This window comes from Sceloporus occidentalis, unplaced genomic scaffold (assembly GCF_023333645.1).
Source record: "Sceloporus occidentalis isolate IW3139 unplaced genomic scaffold, rSceOcc1.0.p SCAF_3, whole genome shotgun sequence".
In the NCBI taxonomy this organism is placed as follows: Eukaryota; Metazoa; Chordata; class Lepidosauria; order Squamata; family Phrynosomatidae; genus Sceloporus; species Sceloporus occidentalis.
Genome location: NW_028316983.1, coordinates 1,851,691 through 1,871,800, shown reverse-complemented (window position 1 = coordinate 1,871,800; position 20,110 = coordinate 1,851,691). Strand labels below are relative to the sequence as shown.

At 45.9% G+C, this 20,110-nt stretch overlaps 1 protein-coding gene across 1 annotated transcript in view; it reads right to left on the bottom strand.

Moving 5' to 3' along the window:
* Nucleotides 1-4,702: 4,702 nt before the first annotated feature.
* Nucleotides 4,703-20,110, bottom strand: part of LOC149315411 (V-set and transmembrane domain-containing protein 2-like protein) — a 95,844-nt gene continuing 80,436 nt past the window's right edge. Inside the window, exon 4 of the mRNA XM_089513416.1 lies at nt 4,703-8,234. Within this exon, the coding sequence (XP_089369542.1) occupies nt 7,887-8,234 (348 nt within the window). The 3' untranslated portion in view covers nt 4,703-7,886. The remainder of the gene's footprint in view (nt 8,235-20,110) is intronic.

The following is a 20,110-nucleotide window of genomic DNA, read 5'->3' as shown; positions in this document are numbered from 1 at the left end:
CCCCAGCTCTCTAAAGTCTCTCCACATTGGGCTTCATGGTTTCCAGACCCTTCACCATTTTAGTCCCCCTCCTTTGGACACATGGCTCCAGTTTCTCAATGTTCTTTTGGAATTGTTTTGCCCAGAACTGGACACAGGATTATTCCAGATGAGGCCTGACCAAAGGAGAATAGAGTGGCACTATGACTTCCCCTGATTTAGACCAGGGGTAGGCAACCTTTTTGATCCGGGGGCTGGGTTGCTGTCCCTCAGACAACTGGGGGGGCCGAACTCAAAATGGTGCCTGGAGCGGTGCAGAAGCTGCAGCGGGGGCAGCAATCAGCGGCAGGACCGGACTGGGGCCAGTCCCAAGGCCTCGCTGGGCCGGATCCGGCCCGCGGGCTGTAGGTTGCCGACCCCTGATCTAGACACTATAGCCTGGAGAAAAGAAGGTTAAGAGGTGATATGATAGCCCTGTTTAAATATTTGAAGGGATGTCATGTTGAGGAGGGAGCAAGCTTGTTTTCTGCTGCTCCAAAGACTAGGACCTGGAACAATGGATGCAAGCTCCAGGAAAAGAGATTCCACCTCAATATTAGGAGGACCTTCCTGAGAGTAAGGGCTGTTCGACAGTGGAACACACTCCTTCCTCAAAGTGTAGTGGAGTCTCCTTCCTTAGAGGTCTTCAAACAGAGGCTGGATGGCCATCTGTCGGTGATGCTTTGATTGTGACTTCCTGCATGGCAGGGGGTTGGACTGGATGGCCCTTGCAGTTTCTTCCGACTCTACGATTCTAGGATTCTTTCCTTGGAGATTTTGGTGGAGTCTCCTTCTTTGGAGGTATTTAAGCAGAGGCTGGATGGCCATCTGTCAATGGGGATGCTTCGAGTGAGAGTTCCTGCATGGCAGAATTGGGTTGGACTGGATGGCCCTTGGGGTCTCTTTCAGCTCTATGATTCTATACTTTTATTGATGCAACCTAAAATCGCATTGGCCTTTTTAGCTGCCGCATCACACTGTTGACTCATGTTCAGCTTGTGGTCTGCTTGGACTCCCAGATCCCTTTCACACAGATAAGTCTCCCTAAGCCAAGTGTCCCCCATAATCCTTTATCTGTGCATTTCATTTCTTCTACCTAAGTGCAGTCAGTACCTTACATTTCTACCTGATGAAAATTCATTTTGTTAGCTTTGGCCCAGCTTTCTCATTTCCCTACTTCTAATTGAATTTTCTTATCCATCCTATTATACCTCTTTTGTATAGTGTCTTAAATTCTTATCCATTAATGTGTGCCTTACCAATTCACAAGTCTAAATTTAACATCAATGAATACTTCTTTTTCATTCTTTCAGGTTTCGAGAGCCAGTGTGGCATAGTGGTTCGAGTGTTGGAAAGCGACTCGGGAGACCAGGGTTCGAATCCCAGCTTGGTCATGAGAACCTATTGGGTGACCTTAGGCAAGCTGCACTCTCTCAGCCTCAGGGGATGGCCATGGCAAACCCTCTCTGATTAAATTTGCCATGATAGGGTTGCCATAAATCAGAAACGACTTGAAGGAACACAGTAACAATAGGGTTTACTTGGTTGTGTCCAATTTTTCATGAATGTTTGACACCACTTTAACTTCCATGGCTCATTGCTATGGAATCCTGGGATTTGTAGTTTGCTGTAACACCAGATACCAGAGTTACATATCTCACAAAACTGCAAATCATGGAATTCCATAGGATGGAGGCATGGCAGTTAAAGTGGTGTCAAACTGCATTAATTCTTGAGTGCAGATTGGACCTAAGGGGATGCTAACCCCCTCCCCATGCATCTGCGTCTGTGTGATGGATATTGTCTTTCATTTCTTGAACCACAGCTTTATTGGCAGCTACTCTTTGGCAGAGTTACTCCTGCGATCCCTTGCAAAGTAGTTTTGTTTGTCCTTCCCTCTGGAGCAACGCAGGGAGGGGGAAGGCTCCCTTATTACCAACAGATTACCAGCATCAGCCCTTTTTGCAAACCTCAGACAATTCCCCCGTTTCCTTCTTCTCTCCTCAGCCTTTTCCTCCCAAGGAAGACATACATCTGCCTGACAGGAGGGCAGAGGAGGGCAGGCAAAGAGGAGGGAAGTGCCAGGCGGGCAAAGATATACAGGCGAGAGATGATTACGGCTTTGAGTTTCCAAGAAAACCGCCTCCGGTGGATCTGTATATCTTCCCTGACAAGACAGTTGGGCCACTTAGAGGTTTCTGCACCATTTAACCCTGGATCCTTTTACATCTGGGTGAAGGTGGGGCAGGGGAGAAGGAAGAGCGGCAATCCTGGCCTGCTCCGTGAGGTGACCACGTCTTGGTGCATTTGTCTACTTTGCACACAGACAGAAGGCTTGCAGATAACATTTCAGCTGCCAAACTCAAAGCATGGTGTGGAATTCAATTTGCTCTCCAGTCCAGCCGTCTGGATTAGCAAGAAGCCCTGGCTTAGTAGTCGAGTATCTGGTCCTCAAAACCTCTAAAAAAGATCGTTAGAAACATGTACATTTCTCCGTGTTGAATTTCATTTTGTTAGCTTTGGCCCAGCTTTCTAGTCTATTCAGGTCATTTTGAATCTTGATCCTGTCCTCTGGGGTATTAGCTACTCCTCCTAATTTGGTGTCATCTGCAAATTTGATAAGTATGCTCCCAATTCTGTCATCCAGGTCATTGATAAAGATGTTGAATAGCACTGGGCCCAGGACAGACCCCACTGGACACCCCACTGGTCACTTCTCTCCAGGATGAAAAGGAGCCATTGTTGAGCATCCTTTGGGTTCGGCCGGTCAACCAGTTACAAATCCATGTAACAGTTGCCTTGTCTAGCCCACATTTTAGAAGCTTGTTTGCAAGAATGTCATGGGAAACCTTGTCAAAGGCCTTACTGAAATCAAGATATACTATATCCACAGCATTCCCTTCATCTACCAAGCTGGTAATTTTATCAAAGAAAGAGATCAGATTTGTCTGGCATGACTTCTTTCTCTTTCTCATGATTTCTTTCTCTGAAACCTATGTTGACTTTTTGTGATTATGGCATTGCTTTCTAGATGTTCACAGACTCTCTGTTTAATGACAGTCTCTCTGTTTAATGTTTAATGTTTGTCTCTCCACTGCAAGGGGGGGATTGATGCTCGGATATTTGGTGCATCTAGAGCAAAGGATCCAATTCTGCGCTTCTTCCCACTTGGCCACAGAAGTGACTCTTAAAAGGTCTTATAACTTGGCTAATGGCTGCTTCCTTCTAAAACCCAGTGGCTGCATCTCCACAGCGGAATTAATGCAGTTTGATACTGCTTTAACTGTCATGGCTCAATCCTATGGAATTCTGGCATCCATAGTTTTATGATTAATTTAGCCTTCTTGGTCAGAGATCCTGGGGCCAGAATAAGCTACAGATCCCAAGAGCCATGGCTGTTAAAGCAGTCCCAAATTGCATGACGTTTGCAGTGTGGATGCAGCCTTTGTCTTCAGACATCATGATCTGAGCACTGAATGCATGTGCCAAACACTGGGCCTGGGCCCCGTCTTTCGTGTCGGGAGGGAATTCGCTGCTAATTTTATTCTCAAAGGGGAATGACGACTCATTTTTTGTAATTTTTCACCCACTGCAAGAAAACTGCACCATTTTCAAAAAGCATCTGCTCTTTGAGGACATACTCAGCACAAAATCCGCACGTGGAGAAAGCAGCACTTCCTGCACAGGAAATATGAGTTTCTCCATATAGACTGCTATTTCTTCTGCGGAATAAAGCTCTTTTCTCTGTAAAAATGCCACAAGTGAATTTTCTGCTTAAAATGTCTCCCAAAGTTTTCACTGGTCCAGCACTTTTCTCATCAAGGTTTCCCAAGACTCAAGGGACATGATTTTGGCAGGGTGTCCGGATGTCCTCCTTTTCCCAGACATGTCCTACATTTCACCTTTCTGTCCAGGAGGTGTTCCAAAATGTCCTCCATTTTGAGCATGATCTATGCAGTCAAAGGCTTTATAGACTATAGCACCAACTCATCGTATGCCATGTAGCGGAACTGGAAAAGAGGGGAAATGTCCATTGATAACAGAATGGTTATAGAAAGTGTTAAGACTCTATGGAAATGGGCAAACTAACATGTCTGATCAGAAATAAGTCAATAGATAAATTTAAGGAGGAATGGTCAAATATATCAGAAGAAAGACAACTAGCATTGAAGAAAAGTAATGATTCAGGATAAGATTAAAAACAGTCGTGGGAAGAAGGTGGGAACAAATAGGAGTGAATTGATGAAATAAGGAATGAGAAGTAGTTAATGTCAATAAGAAGAGTACGATTGGAAAAGAAATAAAAGTAAAAATGCGTAATGAAAGAAATATTGTTCAGAATGTAGAGACTAGGAAGTTTTGTTTTAGTGTTTCGTTTTAGCAGGGATTCAGTGTGTGTAATATGTGGTCTGTTGGGTAAAGGTATGTCAACATATAGAGGTTGCTTTGTGTAAAGTGGTATGTGTGTGTGTGTGTGTGTGTGTGTGTGTGTGTGTATATATATATATATATATATATGGACTGTTCAATGTGTGTTCAAACTTTTTAATAATATTTTTTAAAAATGAAAACAATAATGTACATTATAGAGAGTATACTGGAGAGATAGTTGCTGGGAGCATGAATCGGAGATGGGAATCTTCTGCAAGAAACAATACCCCCCCCCCAAAAAACATTAATGAAATTCGAGTGCAAACGTCAGTGTTGTAAGGAACATTTTATTTTGTAATGATGGTTTCTCCAAAAAGAAAATAAAAACTCATACTCTCCAACTCTCCCAATTTAAGAGGGAAAGTCCCCATTAACCCTCTGCCATCCCACTCTTTCAGCTTCCTTAAAAATGTCCCGGTTTCTCTCTCTTCCTCCTCCTCTTCCTTACTCACTTCCTCCTGGCTTCCTTCAGTTGCTGCAAACAGAGTTCAAAGTGTAAAAATAGTTTGCATTTTAGTTAACTTGGGAGGAGGAAGAGGAGAAAAAGGGGAGGAATCTTTCCCTTTCCAGTCAGCTCAGGCAAAAGCAAACTGCGGCAGCCTCTGCTAGCTTGTCTATTCTTCTTCATTGAGAACATTTGCCGTCTTGACCATAGACAGGTCCCAGTTTTCATCTCTGAAATGTTGGGAGGTGTGATGTTCTGCAGCAGCCCATCCCTAAATCCTGGGGGAAAATTAGAACGGTGGAGGGAGAATATCTCCAAAGCACCTCAAATCTAGCCATCGCTAGCGTTCCTATTTCTCAGTGCCAGGACCCTTTTTTCCAATCCACAGAGAGTGAGGGATGAGTCTCAGTGTGAGGGTGCTGCCTCCACAAAGGAGAGACCAAAGGAGGGGGAATGTTCTCTTTGCAGTAGCCTTGGGCAAAAGCAAACTGCTGCAGCTTCTCCTTGCTGGTCTCTTCTTCCCCATTAAGAACTTTCACCATCTTGATCATACTCTGATTTTGCTTGGCTGCATATGTCTTGGGTTTCACCTATGGAGTTTATCACACTAGGAAAATCCCACTGAGAAACGGGATTTAAACTAGATTTAGATAAGAAAAACCTGAAAATGCAGGAAGTTTATCAGACAATGTCACTGTTAAAGTGAAATAACATGAAGTTAAAGCGAAGGCAAAGGGGAGAGAAGGCAGCTTTTTTCTTTGGGAACTTCCTGAAAGTAAGAAGCTGCCGTTTTTCTCCACTTTACCTTCACTTTACCTTCGTGATATTTCACTTTTGCAGGAATCTGGTGTGATAAACTTCCAGGTTTTTTAAAAATTAAATCTAGTTTAAATCCCGTTTTCCAGTAGGATTTTGCTAGTGTGATAAAGCAATATTAAATGTTTGAGGTTATGAACATTGAGAGAGACTTTGGCTAGTAGGCTGCATCTGTCTATTGTGTGGGCTTCCATGAAGGATAAGGTTGCCATATTCCAATCCCTCGTATCTGGGCATCTGATCTGCACATTATGCAAATTATTATAACAATGCATATTATTAAATTGCACTCTGATTATGCAAATTCAACCCATTGCAATTTTTCTACCATTATGTTTTAACCTCAACCGTCCGGGACATTTTTTAGTACCTTCAGTCTGGAATATTCTAGGTATTCCGGGACAAATGGCAATCCTAACAGAAGAGGCCTTTTGGGCAACCCAACGAGGGCTGCTATAGGTTTTGAAGCAGCAACATGGGGAGCCCTCTCTATCAACACTTTGGCCGGTACATACAAATCAAGCCCACATTTCGAGTCGTGCAAGAACTCAAGCCTCCCACAAGATCTCTAAATCTCTTATTATGGCACTCTTGCGAGAGTCCCTCTTTCTGCAAGATGCCAGTCAGGCTTTAATGTAGTCTTGCCTCCTGTGCTCCTCGTCTCCTTCATCTGGGCATCTTTCCAAACTGGAAGAACAGGGACCAGCCATGCTCACAATGGACAGACCCTCCCAATATATGGTATAATATATGGCCATTTTACTGAGTACCAAAAAACTATTTCTCATGCTCTCAATTAGAGGACTTGGGGATGCTCAAGACAAAAACAGATGCAACATCACCAAGCCTTGATGTTGTCCCTTCTGGACCACTGCGTCCTGGGAATTTGTATCCACTCCCCACTTTCTCATTAGCTCTGCATCTCTCTCTGTCCTCCAAGAAAGCTACATTTACTGCTGTGTTCAGCTATAAAACAAGCATCCTTTTAATCATCACTCAATAGGATCCAATGCAGAAGGCAGGGGTGCTTTAGTGGGAAACCCTGGACCTCCCCCAGGGACCTTGTCGACAGTGGATTATTGCCCGGCCATGGGGCAATACGGCGAGAGAACCAGTCAGTTATATTTACAGTTATACAGTCATCCATTTTCATAGTTACATAGGGTGATAACTAGTGAGGGTTCAACGTGAGGATTCAAAATGATGCACAGCCCACCCACTCCCTGGTCTCATTTTATAAAGCAAGGTGAAGTCAACTCGGAGGGGCTCACGCATGGTAGGAGTAAACTAGCAATGGCAACGGCAAGGTGGGCGGCTTGGTCCAGAGGTGGCTGAAGGTGTCCTTTTGTGAAAATAAGGTCCAGCTTTGGGTCTAAGTCTCCTCTCAGCAAGGGGTGTGCTAACCTCAAGTCCATGTTCCTTTTTGGGGGGGCAGTGGAAGGAACTTATGCATTTCCCAGAGGAACCAACTGGGCTTGCACGCCACCAAAGCAACAAAGATGGGCGAGGGTTTTCTGCTGGATTCCTCAGGACCAAGTCTTCTCCTACCCATGTGGTCACCAAAAGCCAGGAGAATTTGCCAATGAAAGAGTATAAGCCAACTGCGGTTTGGCTCCTTCTATCTTTGGCCACCTTAAGAGCATAGGATTACCTCTCAGTTGTCAAGGAGTCAAATGGGATGCCAAATATGGCGTCTGCCATCTTTTCTGTCATGGGAAGGACCCCAGCAGGTGAGGCTGGTGTTGGCAAGAGGGGCCATTCATTGGTCAAAAGTGGTACCCCCAAAGTCCAACAGTACATCTGTTGAAGTGGCTCCATTTTGCGCAAGACAGGCGCCAGGGTTTCTTCGGAGGAGAATGGAGAGCTAGAAAGGAATTTTAAAAATATGTATATCTAGCTGGTGGCTGAGTGGAGAGGAATAGTAATGGTGAAAGGTTATCATGCGAATGGGGAAGGGGAGAGGAAGGGGCTGTTTCTGGTTTTGTGGCATGGGTGCCACATGCCAATTTCACAGGGACCCAACCCTGTCCTGGCCACCCCAGTGTCACCATAAGAAAGGGGCAGGGCAGGCAAGTGTGGCTCCACAAGTGTGGAGGAAGAGGACAAGGAGGAAGAAGAAGAGGAAGGAGCCCTGCCAGGCTGTCCGGTCGTAGCCTTGCACCCAGTGCCCACCAGTCTAGAGGGCGCAGGAGGCATCGTCCGCCACGGAGCGCTTCTTGAGCTCCTTGCCCGGCTTGTGGTGGTGTTGGTGTTGTGGGTGGGGGGCACTCAGTTTACTGTGCTCGGAGGTCTGGGCCCCCAAGAGCTGCTGCTGGGTGTCTTGCAGGTGCCCCCCGTGGGCGCTGTGACGGTGCAGAACGGTGTTCTCCTCGGCTTCCACCCGCAGGTACGCCTTGACCTTGTGGTGGCGGGCTTTGCTGTCGCTGAAGTCAATCACCCGGCACTCGTAGGTCCCTTCGTCCGTCGGCTTCACCCGGGAGAGACGCAGCTTGTGGGAGATGTTGCTGCCAACCACTTTCACCACCTGGATTTGGGGAAAGGGGGGTAGGATTGGGGGCAAAAAAGAGAGCACACAGGTGTGAAGGCACAATGGATATGCAGGTCCCCATGGGACCAAACCATTCCCAAGCACATGCTATCAGCTTCATGTTGTTGTTGTTGTTGTTGTTGTTGTTGTTGTTGTTTGCCTTCAAGTCGTTTCTGACTTACGGCGGCCCTAAGGCAAACCTATCATGGGGTTTTCTCAGCAAAGTTTGTTCAGAGGAAGTTTGCCATTGCCATCCTCTGAGGCTGAGAGAGTGTAACTTGCCTAATGTCACCCAGTGGGTTTTATGCCTGGGCCCAGTCTCCAAAGTTTTACGCCAACACTCAAAGCACTATGCCATGCTGTTATTTTTATTTTTAACTAGCCACTTGCAAGAGCCAGACTGGAATGCACTGATGCGTCAGATAACCTTCTTTCAGAGCATGGAAACTTCACTATTTTATGACTACAACTCTCAGAATCCCCTACAGCACCATATTCTGAAGGAGCCTCATTGGTGCATTTGAGACTCCCAGGGGCCATCCAGACCAAGTCTTTTTCTGCCATGCATGAATTCACCAGCTCTAATTCCCTGAATGTAATGGCAACACTTTTGATATAAAACACTAGTAAAATTAGAAGTATTCCTTTGTATTACAATATCCTGTGCATTACATTACAATATCCTATGAGCCAACGTGGTGCACTAGTTTGAGCGTTGAACTAGGACTCTGTAGACCAGGGTTCAAACCCTGTCTTGGCCATGTAAACCTAGTGGGTGGCCTTGGGCAAGTCACACTCTCTCAGCCTCAATGGATGGCCGTGGCAACCTTCCTCTGAAGAAACTTCCCAAGAAAACCCCTTTAGGGTCACCATAAGTCAGAAACCATGTGAAAGCACATGACACCAACAATCATACAACCAATGTAAAACATTTTTTAAACAAAAAGTGGGGCCTCTCCTTTCTCTTGCCACTGAGGTGCCCCTGTCACCCGGGTGTTGTTGGGTGGTAGATGCCATGGGTGACAGAGCAACCCATGTTCTTCTGCTATTGTCAGGGATCTAAGTTAAAAGGTGCAAGCAGCACGCAACCAAAGAAGGCCTGGCACAGTTCAGCTGTGCACATTTATTATCTCATTCATCCTTTAAATGACAAGAAAGGAGATTTTGCCTAAGTATTAGGAGGGATGCCCTGGTAGGAAGAGCTATTTTCTTTCCAGTGGAGTACATTCCCAAGAAAGGTGAAAATGTGTTCATTGCAGATTTTATAAACAGAAGCTGATTATGCTGAGGACGTCCTGCGTTAGCAATGAGTTAAGTAGCCTTTGGAGTCCCCCTTCTAAGTCTACAGTCTGTGATTCATTGAAAAACCATACACTCATGATACTTACAATGACATGTTTCACGTCCCAAACAGGTTGGCACTCAGCCTTCTGCATGTGCCTCTTACCCTTAACCAAAAACACAATAAAGCTGTCTGCTAAGCAAAGCAGTGGCAAGTGGGAAAATGGCCTTTAACTTCCAGGAGTGATTATTGTGAATAGTGCCCACAGGGATGGTTAACATCTCTGATTTATTGAGCCAGCCAGGACCTTGTCATGCTGCTCTTTCCCAGGAGAAGCAGGGAGTCTGTCCTTGCCTTGCTCACCTCTTGGGCTTCGTCCCTTGTCTTCATGCCAGCCTTGTCCATGGATGCTTTTATGCCATTCAGTACACTGGTCAATGGGGCAGAGGGAAAAGGCCAGCCAAATCCAAACCAGTTTAAGAGGTGCTTTGCTAAGGGTGCTGCTGAGCATTGCCTCCCAATGCTTTTTTCAGTCCTCCGGTTTAAAGTGCTAGGGATGTGTAAGTTGAATGCAAAAATGTTGCATTGTGTATAGTGTCTAGATCAAGGGAAATAATAGTTCCACTGTATTCTGCTTTGGTCAGGCCTCATCTGGAATAATACTGTTTCCAGTTCTGGGCACCAAAATTCAAGAAGGATGTTGAGAAACTGGAGCCATGTGTCCAAAGGAAGGCAACTAAAATGGTGAAGGGCCTGGAAACCATGGAGCCCTATGAGGAGAGATTTAGGGAGCTGGGGATGTTTAGACTGGAGAAGAGACGGTTAAGAGGGGATATGATATCCCTGTTTAAATATTTGAAGGGATGTCATATTGAGGAGGGAGCAAGCTTGTTTTCTCTGCTGCAGAGAATAGGACCCAGAGCATTGGATGCAAGCTCCAGGAAAAGAGATTCCAGCTCAACATTAGGAGGAACTTCCTGAGAGTAAGAGTTGTCTGACTGTGGAAAACACTGCTGCCTTGGAGGCTGGTGGAGTCTCCGTCTTTGGAGGTTTATGAGGAGAGGCTGGATGGCCATCTGTCAGAAGGAGGGCTTTGGTGGTGTCTTCCTGCATGGCAGAAGCAGATGGCCCTTGGGGTCTATAAACTACACCATGTGAGACACTTCTAGGGTCGATGGTTATAGAGAAACTCCACATTCTCTATCAACCTCCTCTTTTGACCCTTGGTCTTTTCCCTTCCCTTGTTCTCAGCTTTGGTGAGTTAAAGTTTTAAGCTCAATAGAGCTCTTTCCTTAACTTTCATTAACTACATCTTTTCATTCATTAGCTGGGATGCAGGCACTTCAAATGATGTCCATTCTAAAGGAAATTCGATAAGTTCTCTAGATAATAACCTGACGCTTCCTGCTTGTTATTCTCTTAAGTCAGTCTCAGCCAGGGAGACACAGAAGCTGCTGCTACTAGAGACTGAGGCACATTGCGTCTGCTAAACTCTGCTGGCGGAGGCTGTCTCCTGACAGATGCGGTATTCATATTTTTCCTCAAAAGGGCAAACACCCTGCGATATACTCTCCACCCTTATTCTGAATGCTAACTCTGGATTAAAATTTGAACTAGAACCCAGAGTGGCCCACCACCCCATTGACACCAGAACCATCAGGTCCCCATGACTGCGGGGTGTTTTACCCCAAAGAGCAGAAGCGTCACCCCCCCGCCATCCACCCTAAGCTCATCTCCAAATAAATCCTCCTTGTCGCCTCCTCCTCTCACCCAGAATGGCAGCAGGGTGCTTTCAAGACAACAAGAATGCTCCTTTCTGACCCCTGAGACGGAGCGTGAAACATCATGCTGGGTTTTCTCTCAGTCTGAATAACTCCAACTGGTATTAAGGGCCATAAAGCCACCCAGCCCTTTTACAATGCCCTGGCACAGAAAATCCCCTAGACTGAACTGCGGCTGCAGCCAGATCTGTAAAGTAGCATTTCCTTTTATTGCTTCTGAATTTGCCGGCTGTTAATTTTTCCAAGTGCCTCCTTGTTCTGATATGATGGAGTTAATGGGTTGGTGGAGGGATTGGATTCCTTCCTGAGCTCAACTCTCAAACGCAGTTTTAGCAAACAGCTGGGAAAGAAGGGATGCCAGTGTCCATATCTCTGGGCCGTGGGGGTCAATGGGGGCTTGGACCAACAAGACTGGCAGCTGGTTTTGCTCTGGGACCCTGGAAAACATTTCCCAGCAAGACCAAACCAGGCGTCATGGTGACCCCAAGAGCAAAAGGCCTCCAGGTCACCCCGTCATTGACCACCAAGCTCAGCTCTTGCAGACTCAGGACTGTAGCTTCCTTTGGTTTTGTCTATCCACCTGCAGCACAGTCCTCCTCTTTTCCTCCTGCCTTCTTCCTTACCAAGCATCATTGTCTTTCCCTGTGAGTCCTGTCTTCTCATGATATGACCCAGGTACAGCAGTCTCGGGTTAGTATTCTTGGTTTATGCTCAGGCTTGATATGCTCTAAGACCCACTGATCTGTCTTTTTAGCAGTCCATGCTATCCATAGAAGCCTGCTCCAGCATGTTTCAAAGGATTTGGTTTTCTTCCTATCAGCTTTCTTAATTGTCCAGTTTCCACAACCGCACAGAGAATTTGGAAATATGAATGGCATGGACAATTCTAACTTAAGTATTCAATGATACATCTTTACACTTTATGATCTTATCTAGTTCCTTCATAGCTGCCCTTCCAAGTCTTGAACTGCTGCCATGCTGCAGAATTAATGCCTGACTATTTGTCTGTCTCATTGTACAAACAGTACTGCCAACAATTTTGTTCTGGCTTCCAGAAAGGACATGTGGAAAAGAACTAAGGGTCTTTGCCTCATCCATCTTAGTACAATGCAAGCAATAGTGTGATATAGCTGCCAATACCCCCCCCCCGCCCCAAACACCCAAAACAAAAGACCAACGCAATTCTAGGCACCGGGATTATAATGTCTACATCAAGAGAAGCAATGGTGGCACTCTATTCTGCTTTGGTTAGACCTCAGCTGGAATAGTGTGTCCTTTTGTAGGCACCACAGTTCAGGAAGGACATTGAAAAGTAAGAATATGTCCACTGAAGGGTAACCAAGATGGTCAAAGGTCTGGAAACCCAAGCCTTATGAAGAATGACTTAGGGAGCTGGGTGTGTTTAGTCTAGAGAAGAGAAGACTGAGAGGTAGCATGCTTTGGTCAGATCTCACCCAGAATCCTGTGTCCAGTTCTGGGTACCATAGTTCAAAAATGATGTGGACAAGCTGGACAACGTCCAGAGGAGGGTGATCAAAATGTTAAAGGGTCTGGAAACCATAAAGCTCTATGAGGAGAAACTTAGGTAGCTGGGGATGTTTAGCCTGGAGAAGAGAAGGTTAACAGGTGATATGATTTAAATATTTCAGTACTTGAAGGGATGTCATATTGAGGATGTTTTCGGCTGCTCCAGAGACTAGGACCAGAAGCAATGGATGCAAGCTACAGGAAAAGAGATTCCACCTAAACATAAGGAAGACCTTCCTGACAGTAAGAGCTGTTTGACAGTGGAAGATACTCTCTCAGAGTGTGTTGGAGTGCCCTTCTTCAGAGGTTTTTAGAATCATAGAATCATAGAGCTGGAAGAGACCCCAAGGGCCCTGATCCAGTCCAGCCCCATTCTGCCATGCAGGAACTCTCCATCAAAGCATCCCCATTGACAGATGGCCATCCAGCCTCTGTTTAAAGACCTCCAAGGAAGGAGACTCCACTACACTCCGAGGAAGGAGTGTGTTCCACTGTTGAACAGCCCTTACTCTCAGGAAGGTCCTCCTAATATTGAGGTGGAATCTCTTTTCCTGGAGCTTGCATCCATTGCTCTGGGTCCTAGTCTCTGGAGTAGCAGAAAACAAGCTTGCTCCCTCCTCAACATGACATCCCTTCAAGTATTTAAACAGGGCTATCATATCACCTCTTAACCTTCTTTTCTCCAGGCTAAACATCCCCAGTTCCCTAAGTCTTTCCTCATAGGGCTTCATGGTTTCCAGACCCTTCATCATTTTGGTGGTCCTCCTTTGGACCCGCTCCAGTTTCTCAATGTCCTTTTTGAATTGTGGTGCCCAGAACTGGACACAATATTCCAGGTGGGGCCTGACCAGAGCAGAATACAGTGGCACTATTACTTCCCTTGATCTAGACACTATACTTCTATTGATGCAGCGTAACATTGCATTGGCCTTTTTAGCTGCCACATCACACTGTTCACTCATGTTTAACTTGTGTCTACTTGGACTCCTAGATCCCTTTCACATGTAGAAGTCTCTCGTTCAGCCAGGTGTCCCCCATAATCCTATATCTATGCATTTCAGTCTTTCTGCCTAAATGCAATACCTTACATTTCTCTGTGTTGAATTTCATTCTGTTAGCTTTCGCCCAGCTTTCTAGTCTATTCAGGTCATTTTGGATCTTGATCCTGTCCTCTGGGGTATTAGCTATTCCTCCTAATTTGGTGTCATCTGCAAATTTGATAAGTGTGCTCCCAATTCTGTCATCCAGGTCATTGATAAAGATGTTGAATAGCCCTGGGCCCAGGACAGAGCCCCACTGGACACCCCACTGGTCACTTCCCTCCAGGATGAAAAGGAGCCATTGCTGAGCACCCTTTCTTTTCAGCCGGTCAACCAATTACAAATCCATGTAACAGTTGCCTTGTCTAGCCCACATTTTACAAGCTTCTTTGCAAGAATGTCATGGGGAACCTTGTCAAAGGCCTTACTGAAATGAAGATATATTATCTCCACAGCATTCCCTTCATCTACCAAGCTGGTAATTTTATCAAAGAAAGAGATCAAATTTGTCTGGCATGACTTCCTTCTCTGAAACAGAGGCTGGGTGGCCATTTGAGGGCTTGGATGGTGTCTTCTTGCATGGCAGAATGAGAGTGGACTAGATGAACCTGGGAGTTTCTTCCAAATCTATGATTCGATGAAATTCTACGAGATTCCACAGGAGAGAGTTGGGTATTCTTAGAAGGGCTTTTGGGGTGCTACAAAGTTGGCCTCCCACATGTTTTAAGCCAAGGCAGATGGCCATGTTCTTTGAAGGGTAACCATACATGAACCCCTCAGGATGTGCTCATTCTGCAGCTGCAACCATCTTGTTCAGTGCTGGAATCTGAGGTCTGAGAAAGAAGCTTCTTTTCAAATGGATCCTGATCTCCCCACTGCAAGCACAACCCCATGACTTTCCCACAAATGTACATTTGCATGCAGTACCAGGCACATTGCTGCGCCACCTGAATACTTTTAATGGCTGTTTTTGCCTTCTGGGCCCCTTTAAAGAGTGGTAGTTTTGTAGGGCTGTATCGTATGTCTTTCTGAAATGGAGGTGTCATTAGAAACCTGGATTAAATAAATTCCCTGTGCATCCCTCTGTCTTGGCTCAAAGCCCCCTTTCAGCTTCTTTGTACTCTTTCTGGTTCTCTTTGGACTAACAAAAATCTATGTTCCTGTGTCCCACTTAAACAGTATAGGCCTCTGGAATGGGTCTTGGGGGACCTGAGAGTCTTTTCCCGTGCAATTGGCACAAAAGTTAATTTCACCCTTGGCAAGAATTTATGGGTTACTTATCCCCATGAAGATGCTGCAGAAGGTTCTCCTGGGTCTGCTAAGGCAGCTCCAAATGTGAATTTAGGCCTCTGCTCAGAATGGGAACATTGATGATTAGATGGGCTGGCATTTTGGCACATCGCACATGCCCCCCGCCCAGCAGCACTCTTCAAATTGTCTCTAACTTTTAAAATATATGGGGAGATATTTGGAAAATTATTACTGGCACAACCCCCTCCCTTTCAAGTCTCCTTCTCAGCATCAGATGGAGAAGGCTGGGACTTCTTCAAACTTCTTCTGAAACTTCTAGCCTGAGATTGTGTTTTTTACTCTGGTGGACAATACAGTTCTGACAGTGAATGTGTTGAAGAAGTCAAAGGAAAGAAGAGAGGGAGGAGGAAGGAGAGCAGGAGGGAGAGGAAGAAGGAAGGAGAAGAAGGTAGAAGAGGATTGGGGGAAAAGAAGACTGGGAGAGAGAGGAAGAAGAGGAAGAGGACATGAAGATAAGAAGGGGAGGAGGACAGAAGAAGGAAGGAAGGAAGGGGAGGAGGAGAGAAAGAAGAGGAAGACAGGGAGGCTGAGATGAGGAGGAAGAAAAAAGGAGAAGAAGGGAGAAGAGGAGGTAGGAGAAGAAGACTGGGATAGACAGAAAGAAAAGGAGAAGAGGACAGGAAGATAAGGAGAAGAGGAGGAAAGAAGGAGGAAGGGGGGATGAAGATGAACAAGAGGAGGCGTAGGACAAGAAGGATGAGATGAGGAAGAGGGGAGGAGAAGGAAGAAAGAAGAAGAAAAATAAGGGAGGAAAGTAGGGGAAGAAATAAGGGGAGGAGAGGAACAAGGGATGAGGAGGAAAAAGAGAGAAGAAGAGGAGGATGACAAGGAGGATGAGATGAGTGAGGAGGAGGAAAGAAGGAGAACAAGGAAGAGGAAAGGGAAAAAGAAGGGGAAGAGGAAGAGAGGCACAAGGGAGAAGAGGATGGGACAGAAAGAAGATGGGTAGGAGAGGAACAAGGAAGAAGAAGAGAGAAGAAGAGGAGCAACAGAGAGAGGAGGGAGAAGTAAAGAAGAAGAGGGGGAGGATGAGAGAAGAAGGAAGAAAGGGGAAGTGGGAGAGGAAGAAGAGGATAATGATAATGATAAGGATGAGGACAAGGATGACATGAAATGAGAAGGAGGAGGAGGGGAAGAGGAAAGAAAAATAAAGGAGAAGAGGAAGGGGAACACAGAAGAAGAGGGAGGCAGAGGAGGAGGAGGAGAGGAACATAAGAGGAGGAAGAGAAGAGGGGAAGAGGAGGGACAGAATGATGAGAGAGGAAGAGGAGAGAAAGATAAGGAGAAGAAGTGCAGGGAGAAAGAGGAAGGAAGGAGGAGGATGGGGGGAGAGAGGAGTGGAAGAAAAGCAACTCTCAGGAGCCCCAGCTAGCTTGGCCAACACTGAAGGATTCTGGGAGCTGAAGTCCAAAACAGCCAGAGGGCCAAAGTGTGGAAAGGGAACCACTGCACTCGAGTTTGAGCCAAGGCCCCATTCAGACTCACCTATTTGCACTGGATGGAACTGGGCAGATTCGGTCCCCCCCATCCCTCCGGAAGCAAGTGCCCACTAGAAATTTACCTCAATCAGGGTAATTTAACCTTGAATGCCTTCATATTTGTGGAACCGATTTAAAATGAAGGTGCCTTTTCTGTCAATCAAATGAGTTCCGCTTTCGTCCGGGTGACGTTTCCTGCAGCCATTGGGCAATCGGAAGTGAGCTTCCCCCCTCCTTTTTTAAAGAAAATAACAGGCTGCGCAGATGCTGTCAAATTTAAAAACCTTCAGGTGTGTGTGTTTGTGTTGTGTGTTGTGTATATTCAGGTCACTACAGATTATGGATCTTCCCCTGCCTCCGTTTTCAACCCCAAAATGAAATCCAATGCCATCTCTGCATCCTCCCTCCTTGCCACCCCAGAATGCCTCATACACATACAATAATAATAATAATGATGATGATGATTAATTCCTCACCCCAAATGGCATCTCTGCATCCTTTGCTTTCCCTCATTGCCACCCCAGAATTCCTTACAGACACATACAGTTTGCCAAATTGAAAGAGAAGCATTTGTAACATTCGCATTGTAGCATTTGCATATAAAAAGTAATATAGAAAAAAAGCCTCTTGCAAAGTGCTCAGATGGGAGCAAGGAAATGACAGAGAAAGTAGCACACAAGCAGACACACATTCTATCTATAGATGTATCTACCTGTAGCAAAAAGCATGCGCATAGTCTGTCAAAAATAGAAAATTAAAAAATAAAAAGAGAGAGAAAGCTGCCTGGTGCGAGAGAGAGTCTTGCTCCCTTCTTTGCCCTCCCTCTGATCCACCCTGAACTTGGCCCTTTCTCTGGCTCCTTCCTCTTGCTTCATCAGTCACCCCGATTGCCCTTTGCATGCGTCCTCCGGCTCCTTCCTCCTCTTCCTCCTCCATGAAGGGGAGGAAATGTTCTGCCCACTGCCCTCCCTCTGACCTAAATCCCTCCCCTGAACTTGAACCAATCATGATCAGGGCCAAGTTTATATTCGCCCAACCCGCTTTCCCCCCAAAGATACAGCTTTTACTCCGCTTTCAAAAGACCTGTGCCAAGGGGCATTTGCCCCTGAACAGGTGTGAATGCCTCCAATTCGCTTGTGGAAGCATCAGGGCAAATATGAACTTCCAGTGGGTAATCCGGGTTCCGATCCAGGGTAAAAGGTAGTCTGAATGGCCCCCAAGAGAAGCAAGAAAAGAGATTCCACATAAACCTCCAAATACTGGCTGTGGGGTTCTGGGTGTTGCACTCCAAAATAATTTTTCCAATGCTCTGCACCTGTCTAAATGGTGGTGGAGCTGGGTGTGGATGGGAATGAGAAAGAGAGAGGTCCACGTGGTGCAGAAAATCCTGAGTTTTTGAAATGGGGTGGGAGGAACAGCACCCCCCATCCCACACTCCTGGCTGCCTAGCTTTGAAGGATGATGGGACTGTGACTGTTTCTGCCACCGCCTCCACATCAATATCAGCACATGCGCAGGCGAATCTCTGCCTGGTGAGCGTTATTAAAATGACACAATGTCAGAGGAGCAGCAATTAGAATAAGTGCTTTTTAAATATTATTCTATTTTTATCGTGGGCAAAACCCACAGCTGTAATCAGCTGGAGGATAATTGAGAAAGAGAAAGCGTGCGATACATGTGCGGGCGCGCGCACACACACACACACATCGCAACCGGAGCAGCGTGAATGGGAGAGACAGGCAGGCCGAGGCAGAGGAAAGGCCAGGCAATGTTTCTCCGATTTCCGTAATTAGCCGGTCTCCTCATTCCGCTCATGGGAGCCTAAATGGGTTTGGAATTCTAATCCGTTCCCTTAAATGAGATTATGGCCTCCTTCGTGCAAACTTCTTCCATAGAAAGAAATGGAAGAAAATATTTCCTGGGCTGATGAGCGGGTGGCAAGTTGCCTTGCGTCTCTTGAGGACAGAAAACGGAACGAGGAAAGGAAAGGAAAGGGCCGGCAGGCAAAAAACTTTGATGTCATTTTGCAGTTTGGACTAGAGATGCAAATCCTGAAATATTTTATCATCATATATACAAGGAAGAATAAATCGCTGTCGTTTCCCCACCCCGGCGCTGCGGGATAAAACAACTATTTCCATGCAGGATTCCCCTCATGTTCACACATCTCAAACTCTTCTGGGAATTGTTCTGCACAGAAAAGCAGACATTTTTCGGCACAAAGAATATCTTTTCTGTGCACAAAAACCATTTCCTGGACAAGAAACAGATTTCTTTCTCCAACATATTTGCTCAAACGTGAAGACTAAAGAACAATAGGGGTGTAATGGGCCCTACCTTGCATCCTCCAACTCATGTTCATGTGTAAAACATGTCCAGAGCAGGGCCACCAAAATGGCGAAGGGTCTGCAAACCATGCCTTATGAGGAGACACTTAGGGAGATAGGTATGTATGGCCTGGAGAACAGGCAGTTAAGAAGTGATATGATTGTTTAAATATTTGAAGGGATGTCATATTGAGCAAGCTTGTTTTCTGCTGCTCCAGAGAATAGGACTCGGAACAATGGATGCAAGCTCCAGGAAAAGAGATTCCACCTCATCGTTAGGAGGAACTTCCAAACCTGTCTGACAGTGGAAGACATTCCCTTGGAGCGTGGTGGGGTTTCCTTCATTGGAGGTCTTTAAACAGAGGCTAGATGGCCATCTGTCAATGGGGATGCTTTGATTGAGAGTTCCTGCATGGCAGAAGGGGGTAGGACTGGATGGCCCTTGGGATCCCTTCCAACTCTATGATTCTATGGATGCAGAACTCAGTGAGAAGAACAAAGATCTCAGTCTTAGTAGATTTTGATTGAACGTCATACTCTGTGCAACTGTGGCTGATGCTTGGTGTGTCCTACTCAATGAAATCACCAGGAGTTGCCCCTTGAAACCTCAGCAGAGTCCTCCTATACAAACAGCCTATACAAACACTAGCAGCCTATACAAACACAGTCAGGGCAACCAGCCAAAGGTGTGTTGCTACGCAGCTGATAGCAGAGATGCGGCACCAGCTAATGAGCAAGCAAAGTAATGGAGCAACTTACAGCCCAGCATTTACTTTGCTTAGTAAGCAAACGCCTCTGAGTCAGAAACCATTTCCATGAAACACGAGCTTTCTCAGATGAAAGAGAGACCCTGGACAAGACAGGGGAACTACTAGGCCAAGCACCTTAAGCCGGCAGAAGAGCTGTCCTACTCAGAACAAGAGTTTACTTTGGGTTTCCTGGCCACACTCAGCTCCATCTATCAGTACAAATGGAAGTCAAAGGAAAGAGCCAAAGACCTTGGCCTAAGAAGCCATTTATTTTTCACATTGTCCTTGCTCTGGCAGAGAACTTGACCATAATTTATCAGCTGGCCATGGGAGGCCGGGGGCTGGCTAGGGAGGAAAAGAAACAAATTAGCTGTAGAT